This window comes from Hydra viridissima, unplaced genomic scaffold (genome assembly GCF_058129835.1).
Source record: "Hydra viridissima isolate aposymbiotic clone 2 unplaced genomic scaffold, HvirCarnegie_v1 scaffold_7, whole genome shotgun sequence".
Lineage (NCBI taxonomy): Eukaryota > Metazoa > Cnidaria > Hydrozoa > Anthoathecata > Hydridae > Hydra > Hydra viridissima.
The window spans coordinates 14,934,210-14,946,534 of NW_028324306.1; the positions used below are offsets into that span (position 1 = coordinate 14,934,210).

The 12,325-nt window shown below is 28.1% G+C and overlaps 1 protein-coding gene across 1 annotated transcript; it reads right to left on the reverse strand.

Annotated features, from left to right (window-relative positions):
• Positions 1 to 2,758: 2,758 nt before the first annotated feature.
• Positions 2,759 to 11,993, reverse strand: LOC145184366 (ubiquitin carboxyl-terminal hydrolase 30-like). Its single transcript, XM_090092935.1, has 9 exons — positions 10,860 to 11,993; positions 9,854 to 9,912; positions 9,105 to 9,213; positions 5,611 to 5,797; positions 4,367 to 4,502; positions 3,869 to 3,928; positions 3,570 to 3,707; positions 3,198 to 3,382; positions 2,759 to 3,069 (listed from the first exon to the last, which is right to left on the reverse strand). The coding sequence occupies exons 1-9, from the start codon at positions 11,161 to 11,163 to the stop codon at positions 2,868 to 2,870; spliced, it is 1,380 nt and encodes a 459-aa protein (XP_089949061.1). The 5' UTR covers positions 11,164 to 11,993; the 3' UTR covers positions 2,759 to 2,867.
• Between the last annotated feature and the right edge of the window lie 332 nt (positions 11,994 to 12,325).

Sequence of the window (12,325 nt, forward strand, 5' to 3'; positions counted from 1 at the left end):
AAACTTTTAAACTCAAAAAACTCGAACTCGCGAAATTTAACTCGCATGTGCTAAAGTGTCTACCAAAACTGTACGCCGTGAGTTACATTGAGCTGGTTTGAGTGGGACATTCTAGGGAAGTTGAGCATCTTATCTGGTTAATACAACTCCTTGACCTTAATAAAATTAAATATTTCTGGTGCATTTTTGAAAAACAAGTAAAAACTCGTTTTCCACCACTATCATCACTAAATGAACTAAGAGCTGTTTTATTGGAAGAATGGGGAAGGGGATCCAGTGTGATGCGAGTTTTCAAAGATAAAAATGATTGTGAATGATGCTGAATGAAATTTTTTAAAAATATGAGCAAAAATATCATTAATTTTGGATACCCCTAAGAATCACTACCAATAACGGCAATTAAAATGTTTTTCCCGATCCCTCCCTCCCCCATTACAAAGGGCAGTTTTCACTATAAATGCGAAATTTTTGAAACAGCTACAAACTTCAAAATTCTCTAGAAATATAATTGTTTTTTTCTTCAAAGTTTTCTTGAAATGTGGTTGTTTTTCCTTTAAATTCCTTAATTGAAAAAAAAAATTAATTTTTCTCTTTTTAAGCACAGTAGGACTTATGTGACAAGATCATAAAAACTTTCAAAGAATTATGCCTTGACCAAACGGTTTTTTTAAACCCCTTAAAAAGAACTTTTATCTACATGATGAATTTCCCTCGCATTTACCTTATCATTTAAAGGCAAAGCGCCTTTAGATGACATTGTAAATGTACTTCAACTAGGAAGTTTTAATATCGTCCCAGTGCTGAAAATTATTAGCCCTGAGACAATATGAAATTTTCTCTCAATTAACCGCAATTGTTTGTAGTTCATTGAAAGTACTTAAACATCTACAGATTTATTGGACAGAAGGATTGAATGCAGTGATAAGTCCATATTTCAAAGCAAATCCTCTATGATGCCACGACCTAGCCAGGTTAAAGGCTGTATCAACAGGTGTTTTACCAATATAATTTACAACTAATTTTTCACATGTTTTAACAGCAACTTGCATCATTGATTTCCTTCCAGCTTCAACATGTGCACTGTAAAGATCACATAAATCATTCTCACTTGGTTTTAACGTTGGCGTGCGCATGAAGTTTAAGTCGGTAAAACTTTCTTAAAATGTTCTTACTTCCAAAAAAGATTGTGAGCGTTGTCATGTTAAAATTATAACCTTCTTCTAAATTTTTTTTTTTACCTCATTGTGATGAAGAGGAAAACAGATTTTAAACAAAATCAGAACAAGACAACAAAAAAAGAAACGAAAAAACAAAAAAACACGTTTCTTTGAATGACCATTCTTTGGATTGGTTACTCCATGGCATTGTAGACAATAAACGTCAAAAATTTCAATTTTTGTTTTCTGAAATGGACTATAGGGAAAACCAATAAGTTTTCTCTAACTTATTGGTTTTCCCTAAAGTCCATTTTAGAAAACAGGTTTCGAATTTCCCGATATTTATCGTATCACTATTTGTTTGGTCATATTGCTTTTTTTAACGTTTGGAAAAATCTAGATTGTCAAAAAAGAAGCCTTTTGTTTTCTTCTAATATTTTCTTAATTTCTTAATTTCTTATCAAATAGAAAAACAAATATTGAAAAAATTAGTGCCGATATTTCTTTCAATTAACAATATTGGCATTATTTGATGCTTCGTTCTTTAAAGCTAGAGAGACCATTCTTCAAAAAAGAAAAAGTTAAATAAAATGTTAAATAAAATTCTTTACCTTTTACTTCCAGCTTTTGATCAATATAATATTAATAAGTGGCATAAGATTTCCACTTGTTCGTGAGATGCTTTGTATGGTGTTATGCGCGCGTAAAACTTTAACCCACAAGTTATAACAACAAAACTTTTTATTTGTCAATTTTATCTTAAAGTTTTATTTTCCTTTTTTATTTTCGGCAAGTTATATTTTTTACATTCTTTTATGAAAATTGCGTTCTTTATCAGAATCGTTCAACAACTTGAAAAAGTTTCTTTTAAATTTTTAGTGTAACAAATCTAGCAAGTAGCGTCAAATAAAGATCTTCTTGAAGAGATGCCTTTTTCTCTCCGCATTGCTTATGCTATTTCACGAAATTAATAGAACTAAATATACCATTCATGAATACGCTTTATGTAGAACTTTAAAGCAACGGTCTTTCCAGTCCGCATAACAAACTCTGCCGTGCCACGCTTTGTCGTCAACCCATGCTTTAGGTTTAAAATCGTACAATAAGCAATTACCTTTTCGCTCAATTACAGAAGGTAGTACCTCGAAAGTATAAGCAAAAGCCATACAATTGTCTCTATTCAAACAGCTCCTTCTGCAGTTTTTCTTCATTATTTTTGGATTTAGCGGATTCATTGTCATGAAAAATGACGGCTCTTCTAGAGGACGTTTTTCGCATTCGTGATTATAACAAGGTGGCCCACAGTGTGCAGTCATAATACCAAAAAACAACAATCGCCATAAAAAAATCATCTTTTAAACAGGATTTTATAGCATCTATTATCTCAAATTTCTCTTGCAAAAAAAAAAAAAAAAAAAAAGTTATGCCCGCAATAATCTGAATGATTCCACGAACGCTTGCTTTTTCACGCTTTTGACGCATTTATGTACAAAACAAGCCAAGTTTTATTTTTGTTTTAAAAGAAAACCTCTTTCTGTTTGAGTCAACAAACAAGTACACTTAGTCCCCCGGATGACACTCGAAGAAAAGATTTGCAAGGGTGTAATGAAGCAATTATTGCTCTAATAAAAAAAAAAATGTTTAAGAATTTATTACAAAATCACAGCGATAACATTTGAAATACAAAAAACATGAACTGCAACAAAAGTGTCATTTCGAAGTTTTCTCATAAAACAACATGTACGCATCTGAATTGAAAACGACTGAAGCTGATTTCACAGTAACATTTTGATCTGAAATATATACCCAACGCTTATCAGAAAGACGCCTAAATGTTGCAAAATGACCCAGGTTTGTATCACCGTAATGTGTTACCAAAGAGGATAACTGATATGTAGTTGATTCGCTTTTTCTAAATAAATTGTCTAAAATTAAAAGAGTCTTGAAAAAGACGACCTCATCTATCTATTATGACCAAACAAAACAATAGCTTTCATAAAGATAATAATTGATCGATATCTTTAAGCTTTTCCAAGTTACCTTGGTGAGTCAAGACTGCATGAAGTGCTTAGCTGTTTCGTTCTATTGTAAGTTTTTGATGCAATATACGTGTATTGAAACATATCTAACACCTCTGGAAATTTGATGAACATGTCGCACTTCTGCAAGTAGCCACTTGAAGTGTAATAACTGCGTTGAAGCTGAATGCACAGACATTGGGGAAGCTGAAGAAAATACAGACAAAACAAAACTATCTTCTAATCATCTTAAAATCATCTTCTAACATTTAGAGATGAAAGCAAAATAACGATTAAATAGAAAAAGCGAAAAGATTGAAATTCAACAATTAAAACTTTGTTTTTTTATGTTCAAAAAAATAATAAATTAGAATAATAATAACTTAGAATATACCTTGGCAAACGAGATTTGCTTCGAAAAGGTTGTCTTTACTTTTTTTTTTGAGTTTTTTGAGCAAACGTGACAATCTACATTATGTAGAAATTCTGGTTTGAACCATTCATCAAAACATGAAGTGAGTGTGGCTGTGTACTAAAAACAATGAAGCCTAATTTAAACCATTTTTGTAAAAATGAACCACCATCTGGTAAATGTGTTCCTCTTTAAATGTGAGTTGCTCTGTGTAAAGTTATATAAAAAAAAATTTTTGCACCCTTATTTTTTCAAATATTTTATTTTTTCAAATATTTTACCGGTTTTATATTTTGAAGACTCAGGCTTATACTTCCAAAAGTTTCAAATTTCACAGGATTCTAAAATTAAAAACAAAATTAAATTATTTCAAATAAAAACATTTTAAATGATCTTATAAACTTTTGTATTAATGTTTAATGTTATACTTTTTAGTGTAACATTAAGCATTAATACAAAATAGTTATACTTTTTCTAAGGTTTGTTGGAAAGTTAAAAATTTTAAAAAAGCTATTCATCAAGTCAAAGTTCAGAGTGGAGCATGATTCATCAAGTCAAAGTTCAGTGTGGAGCATGATTTCATTGGAATAAAAGATTATTAAGTTTAAATTTTGAGATACTTATGAAAGTCTGTCCTGGTGCGATGTTTCAACAAGATTAAAAATTATATAATAGTTATAGCAAATGCCCTTCTAAAAAAAATACAACAAACTGATTAAAGAAGAAAAAAGCAGGACAGTAATTACTTAACTTTATATTTTCAACAAAAAAAAGTCTACCTGTGTCATGCAGACAATGCATGTCATTTTAGTTGCAAAGGAACCTTTAAATGGATGATCAATGCATGTTTCTACAATACTTGGCAGGTTCCTGCAGACACGATTGATGATTCGTGGGTAGGTATATAAAGGAGCGCTAAAAAAATATTTTTATTAGTGTTAATATGTTTGTATATACGATATTATTTTTAAATTATTGATATGTTTCTGTAATCTAATTTTTCTTTACCATAACTTAAATAGAAAAGTAAAAAATGTTCATTTTGTTAAAAATATGCATCTGGTTTTTGTTATTTCTGTTGTGTTCAATTCTGTATGTGTAGGAGATAGAAGCTTTCTACTTTAAAGCAACATTTTAAAAAAATTTTTGTTAAAATTTCTTTAAAGTACATTTAGCTAAATTTTTTCTTTCTGCATAAAAAAAACCTTTTAACTTAAAGATTACTTATGCTATTCATTTAAGGTGGTAACCCTAGAAATAAATGGTAACCCTAGAAATAAATGTTGATTTTTGATGAAATTTTCAAAAAAAATAATTCTATTATATTTAATTAAGAATTTTAATACCTTTTCAGAAATGTATAACATGAATAAGTTTTTTTAATATGATTGTCAACATATTAATATGATTGTGAATTGGTTATTAGCATTAATTTTGAAATACTTTATTAAAAGTCTTGTTTCCCAGGTTTAATAATTTTCAAGACATTCCACATTTCAAAACATGATTTTTTAAAAATGGTATGGATTATGAACTGAAATTTTCAGGACTTATAAAAATATAAGACATTGATAAATCCTTTCTCATAGGATTTTGTAATATAAAGAGCAAATTTCAGATTTATATGAAATTTAGTACTTATTTGATTGACTAAATAAATAAACTCTGAAACATTTTGCATAATTTTGGAGCTATTGAGGCAAATCAAAAAATCCTATGACAAATGAAAATATTATATATAATAACCATTTTTGCAAAATTTCAAAGCTGTTGAATTATATAGTGAGATATCATGTTTTCAAATACATCCCATTGTTTGAAGTTTAACTAATTTATTTTTGGATAATCAAGGCAAAAAAAAAATTTTTGAATGTTTTTTTTAAATTATTTTTTGAAATAGAATCAAGTTTTACTACAAAATATCAATAAATAGCTTAAACTTAAAAAAATAAATTGTTTCTAAGGTTACCACCTTAAACATATACAAAAAAAAAAAAAAATAAATACTTTAACAAATAATTACCTATTATTTAGTAGGTAGTCTAAACTTATAAGTTTTGACACTTCTTCCTCGATTGTTGATATTAAAACTTGATAAAATTCATATGCATCTTGTTGATCACTGGATATCACCCAGCCATACGAATTTAATGAGCACATTATATCACCAGTAGAGTAACAATCTTCATTTCCACATTTGTTTGCTAACACTGAAATAATTTGATGAAAAATTTATAACTCATGACAAAAACTATTTTTCAAAATATTGATAAGCACAAGAATTTTCTACTATAAAAAATAAGAGTTACTGTATACAACTGGAAATATTGAAATAGGTCAGCTTATTTCAAAACACAAGCAAAAAAAAACTGTTAAAAAATGAAACAAACACTGAAAATCAGCATATATTTCAGCTAAGATATTGCCATGATACTTAACAACCTTTCTGTACTGTTTACACTGTTATTTCATGCTTCCAAATGACTAGTCATCTAATGAGGAAGACTGGCAATAGTATAAAGGGGCCTGTTCAATAAACTCAGTTGATCAAGGAATTTTTTAGAATCCAGTAAGATCAATGAGGAAAAATGCTAAAGAGCTCTCTGTGAAACTATCAAAAATTTGGTTAGAATCTCAAGATTAAATCTAGAGCAAAAGCCTAAAGTGAAAAAGAGACCAAAAACTCAAGACCTAAGAATAACTAGGCTGTATGCCACTTCTATGTTGTTTGTTTTTTTTTTAAATAAAGTTTGGTTTGCTAGAACTTTTTAGGTTCTGAAAGGACATTAGGATTTATCAAAAGCTTACTTGAATAACAAGTGATTAGATTGCAAAATAAATCTACCATTTTATACTTAAGGTCAATACATTTTCTAAAATTCTAAATTTTCTGACATGATTGTCAAAAAAGAACATCAGCTAAATGATGCCAGAACATATGTATAGATATTATTATATCAAAAGTCTGATTCCTTTATTATTTCAGTTGACGAGGAATTAAAAACATCTATTTGATCATAAAAACCCTTTCAATGAAGATACTTTTACTAAATTCATTTTATATTTTTTTCTGTTTTAATGTACACATAAATCACTCCATAAAACCATATTTGTTATTTAGGATTGTCAAAGAACACCATTTCAAGGATAACTACAAGCCCATTAGTAATTTCATTTCCTGAGCAGCCACTTAGGGTCTCAGGCCGAACACATCCATAAAATTGTTTATTAAAAGACCAAAGACCAGTTACATGGTAAAAATGGAGTTTTCCTTTCTAGAATAAACTTGATAGATAAGCTTGTGGAAGTGCAAATACATTTTGCATGTCAAAATAAATGACAAAAGTATTCAGGTCAAGTAGATCATTAGCTCTTTTACCCCAAGTCTCTTTGGTTTGCATGTGCAATTGATTTTTCTGTTTCCTTTTTTGATGGATTTAGGTTCATTTTAAATGCTTTGCAAATTTCACATTTTTTTTTTTTTAAGCTTCTGAAAATCCACATTGAACTCATGGTTAAAAATATCTTAAGACATATTCTTTTCCTGGCTAGACACCATCTTCTACACATTTGTTTCAAACATTTTTCAAATATTAAATTTCTACATAAGATATTCTTTTTTTTTGTTTCCTGTTAACAAAAGTGACTTTCAATTCTAGGGAATGAATTGATCTGCTGGCATATGGATTTCTAATATTGTTCAATAAATAGGGTGGATTGTCATGTAGGATAGAACAACCATTGCAAAATACAAGATTAAGCTTGTTTATAACCAGCTAAAAGATTTACACAGAAGTTATTTATAGACAAAAGTATTACAGACTCACACTCAGGGGACCCATTCATCAGCTTGATTTTGCACAATGTTGACAGTAACTCTGTGAATAAAGATTTGCTGATAATTAGTACTACTGATTTTTCAGCATATATCTGCTCTGTCTCATTTAGTCAACTTTATCGATTTGCATTGTGCAATATCAAGGTGAACAACTCTCTTGCTTTCTTGGTGTAGCTTACTTATATCTAAAAAATAAGTGAGGTGATTTTTTATTGATTCACTGAAACTATTGTGATATTGATCTAAAGCTGTGAATGAGCGAGTCTTCATTACTTGATCCATTATTTTATCATCAAATTTGTTCACTGAATTTGAATACCGAAAGTGTTTAAGAGCTTTCAAGAAAGACATACAGCTTCAGTTAGAAAAAAGGTGTCAAGAATAGGATAAAGCCCATACGCTGATATTGAAGTCAACATGAAGCAAACTTTTTCAATGCCTTGTAATTTAAGGTAAAAAGCAAACAAAAAAAAAAAATTTTCAAACATGGACTTTGAACTTCGAAAAAATTTAATCAAAAAAATTTTAGAACTTCAAAAAATTTTAGTGAAAGTCTGTATTAAAAAAAAGTTAAATGCAGTTAAACAAATCACTCTCTCTCATGGTTATGCAAATATAATTCTAAAAGGTATTAATTTTATAATTTCATTTCTCCTGTTTCACATTTGCATTGGTTATCTTCAATATAAAACAGTTTTTTAAACTAAGTTTAAGGTCATACATAGTTTTTATATACCCTGTAATTTCACTAGTAGAATTATTATTAAATGAGCTTTTGTACATTTGTAGAGGGTGCGGCAACCTTTTTTTTTTGTACCTTTATATTTTAAACTTTGTTTTGTAACTTACACTATACTTATTAACTTAAATAATTTTACAAACAAACTTATAATATTTTTAAAATTCAGAGATGGAAACTGAAGTTGATATTCAATCGGAATTTAGCTTAATGCTCCAAAATATATTTGACTTATAAAAACAATTTTTTAAATTACTTTAATTGTGATCTTTATAATTATAAGTTGCCTAAGAATTACTGAAAAACTTTTGATATTACAAAAGTATTCTTTTCTATTATTTACAAATAAAGACTTTTAATTTTAAAAATTTTATAAATAGCATTTTTGTTTTTACCTCATGGAAAACCTTTAAAAAAAAACTCTGAAGATTACTTTTCTTTTAGATTTTGTTTGACAAATAGAAAATCCAACATTCATTTTTGACAATACTTTAATGATAATTTTTATACTAAAGAAAGAAAAATTCATGTGAATAAAAATACACCGATCAAAGGTCAGAAGGTAAAGTTATTATTCAATCTATAGTTAACAATACTTAGAAAAATTCCAAATTTTAAACTAGCCAAAAAACAGAAAAATTTAACTGAAAAAACATCAACAAAAGAAAAAATCATTGAAAACAAATATACTTATAAATGAAAATACAAAAAAAAAAACAATTTGAAAAACAATTTTATGCTTTGAAATAACAGTTTGTCAAATCGGAGCTGCCCTTTCTTATGGAACTAACAGCATTTATTATTATCTTAAATTATTATTGTAGAATTGTTCCTTACAATCTGGTGCACTTAGAATATTGAAGTGTTGTAAAAGATATTAAATATGTAAGTTATAATTCAAAGATTAAAGAGAAAAAAAAAATTTTTTTTTGTTGCACACCTTTAATCAAACTGCAAACGCTGGGCAATATTGTAAAATTGTTATCACCCGACTCCTCATCTAATCTATTTTGCATCCATACTTGGACTTGTGACATTGATGATAAAGCCTGGGAGTTATAAATATATTATAAAAATAATAAATTTAAGTAAATTTAACATTTATACAAAAAAAAAATCCAAACTTGTATTAAATTTGATTGTTTCCACAAGAATAACAACAAAATATTCTATTCAAAATAAAATTATTTTTAAAAGTATCTAAAATACAATAATTAGTAATAATTTGCAGTAATTTGCAATATTTAACAATATTCAAAAACAGCTTGTAAAAGTGAATCCTGTGCTTGTAAAATAAGTATAGTGGGAATAATAAACAGGTAAAAACATTAGAAAGCTTTTGTTTTGATAGTGGTGTAGGTCAACCAAGGGTAAGCTATAATAGCTTCAAATTAGCGATTCAAAAAAAGAAAAAAAAAAAGTCTATTAAAATAATCTATTCAAAAAAAAGAACATTTTTACATTAAATAATCCAAAGAACCTGAATGCATCCTCTTCAGCATCAGGAAGAGGATACACAGCAATGACAGAATATAATTCCTCAGTATCACTTTGAAATGTAATTATAAAATTTGTTAATTTTTAGCTTATACAAAAGTAGTGTAAAGATTAATTAAAGTTAGCTTATACAAAATAGTGTAAAGATTAATTAAAAGGAAATAATATACAAAATTTAAAATTAAAAATCACCTGTAAAATGCAATTTGCAAAACAAGAATTTCCATCATTATACAATCCAGGAGGTAACCCTAAATTAAGAAAAACATAATACTGTCAAAAATAATAATACTGATAATAAAAGCCAAAAAATGAAAGATTTTTTACTACAAAGAAGCAACCAATAATTAATGTGAGGCTAGCTTATCAAAAAGGCAAATACTTAAATGACATTTAAGCAAAGCAATAGAAATCACTAACTACATTCTGCCTACTTCTTATATTAAGTATACAATAAGATCCGAATATGATACCATAAATGGTTGCAAACATTTTGATAAAAGTGTAATTCTAACAGAAAGTAGTATAAAACAAGCAATTAAAAATCCTATACTAAAACAAGTTATTAATCTGAAAACATAAGGTTTAAGATATTTTTTGTATTTTCAAATTTTTGTTGTGAAGAGTTTAAATTATAAATGAAAACAAAATTAGACTCATTTATTTCTGAATTGTAGTCATTATACACAATATTATCAAGGTCATAAGATCTGTAACCATACAATTTCCTTTAATTGGTGGTACCTTCAAAGTTATTCCAGTAGGACCAGGTTTTCTTTAACAAATTTGTTAAAGAATATCTGCAGGCTTTATCTGGAGAATATCAGAAGACTTTCACCATTTATAAAAATAAAGCTTCAATTAAAAAAATTACAGGCCACACATTGCTTCCCACAAGTTCTTATTTTATTAATCGGACTAGTTAGCATTTGGTTTGTCTTCATTTAAGGTACAACTTAAGCCTCTGCTTCAAGTTTTATTTTTATTTTTTTAAATAAAAAGGCCAGTGTATCATAAAACTTCATTTTAAACTTAAATTATTACAGTGATTTTTAACATTGAATTTTAATGTCAAATGGTTATAGTGTGATACCCCTTTAAATTTACACTTATATAAAATATCCTAAAAACCTACATATTTAATTATTAAAAAGTTATATATGTTAACAGTAAAGCACAAAGAAAAGTAGCATTTTACCATTTCTTCTTCTTTCAGATAATGCTTTAGTTTCTACGTAGTCAAGCTGATACAACTTTTTGTAGTGATTCTCTCTACTTTGCATAATTTTGTAAATAGCTAAGCCTAACAAGCTACATAGACCACACGTTGTTGCAAAATACAAAAACTTAGAGGTATATCCTAAAGTATACCAATACTGCCTGAATCTTAGTTTAAACCAAACCAATTTATAGAATATATGTTTTTGAATAAAATAACATGACTCTTCATTCATTTTTAAAGAATTATTTAAAAAATTCATAACTAAAGAAGCTAATCCCATTTGTTGCGAACAGAAATATTTCCAGTATTTAAATTGAAAGTTTTTTGTTTGCCTTTCTTTTGGTCTGCAGTAGCAACCATATAAACAAGGTACATCACACAACCCGCAAGAGCAGCAATTCCAAAATTTATAACATGCTTATTTGGTTTGATATATAGCTCAGGATTAATAATTCGAGAGGCGAGAGAGGGCGAAATTTTATTCTTGGTACTTTCAGATGGTGTAGTATATTTTCTCACGCTTGAGACGCTGTAGTGTGGAAATACCATCATATAATGGCAACAAATAGAATACAAATTTTTTAAACAATGTGGTGAGGGAAAAAAGCGATAACTAACACGAGTTTTTTTTACTTGGCTTATCTCTCCACGAGGTTACATCTGCTTCAAGTCCGTCTGACAAAAAAATTTCAAAAAAAGATTCTATTTAAAGTCAGATAAGCGAGTTAGCGCAATTTAAGCTGGCACTAAGGTGAACCAGTGCTGTAAGATTTTTAGCTGTTTCTTTTTTTACCTTATATTAAAATCTTATATTGGATTCTTACTTTCTAGTAAAAATCTCTTGTGAGATTAAGTGAAAATTCATAAGAAGAGTGAAAATCTCTCATGAGATTTTTACTCTTCTTAAAAATCTCTCATGAGATTTTTACTCTTCTTCTTAAAAATCTCTCATGAGATTTTTACTCTTCTTCTTAAAAATCTCTCATGAGATTTTTACTCTTCTTCTTAAAAATCTCTCATGAGATTTTTACTCTTCTTCTTAAAAATCTCTCATGAGATTTTTAGGAGGAGGAAAAAACATCTCTTGTGATTCAGAAGAGGAGTAAAATTTCTTCTGAAATTTTTATTCCGTGTTTTGATTCACCAAAGTATCACTTAAATATACCGTAGATTTCCCTAATTCCGGACAGTCCCTAATTCCGAACAGCTTTAGTTCACTTATTCTTACATCTTTTATTTTTGTAGGATTTTTAAAAGGAAAACTGATTAATAAACTGGAAGACTAGGGTAATGAGAATATGAAAAGATATTTTCAAAATATACATTGATACTAATAAATTTTTTAATTGCAAGCAAAACAATTTTTAAAACCCTGAAAAACCAACAATATAAAACCGACTTAAAAAAAAAAAGACAATTTAAATTGTGTAGGATAATTGCCA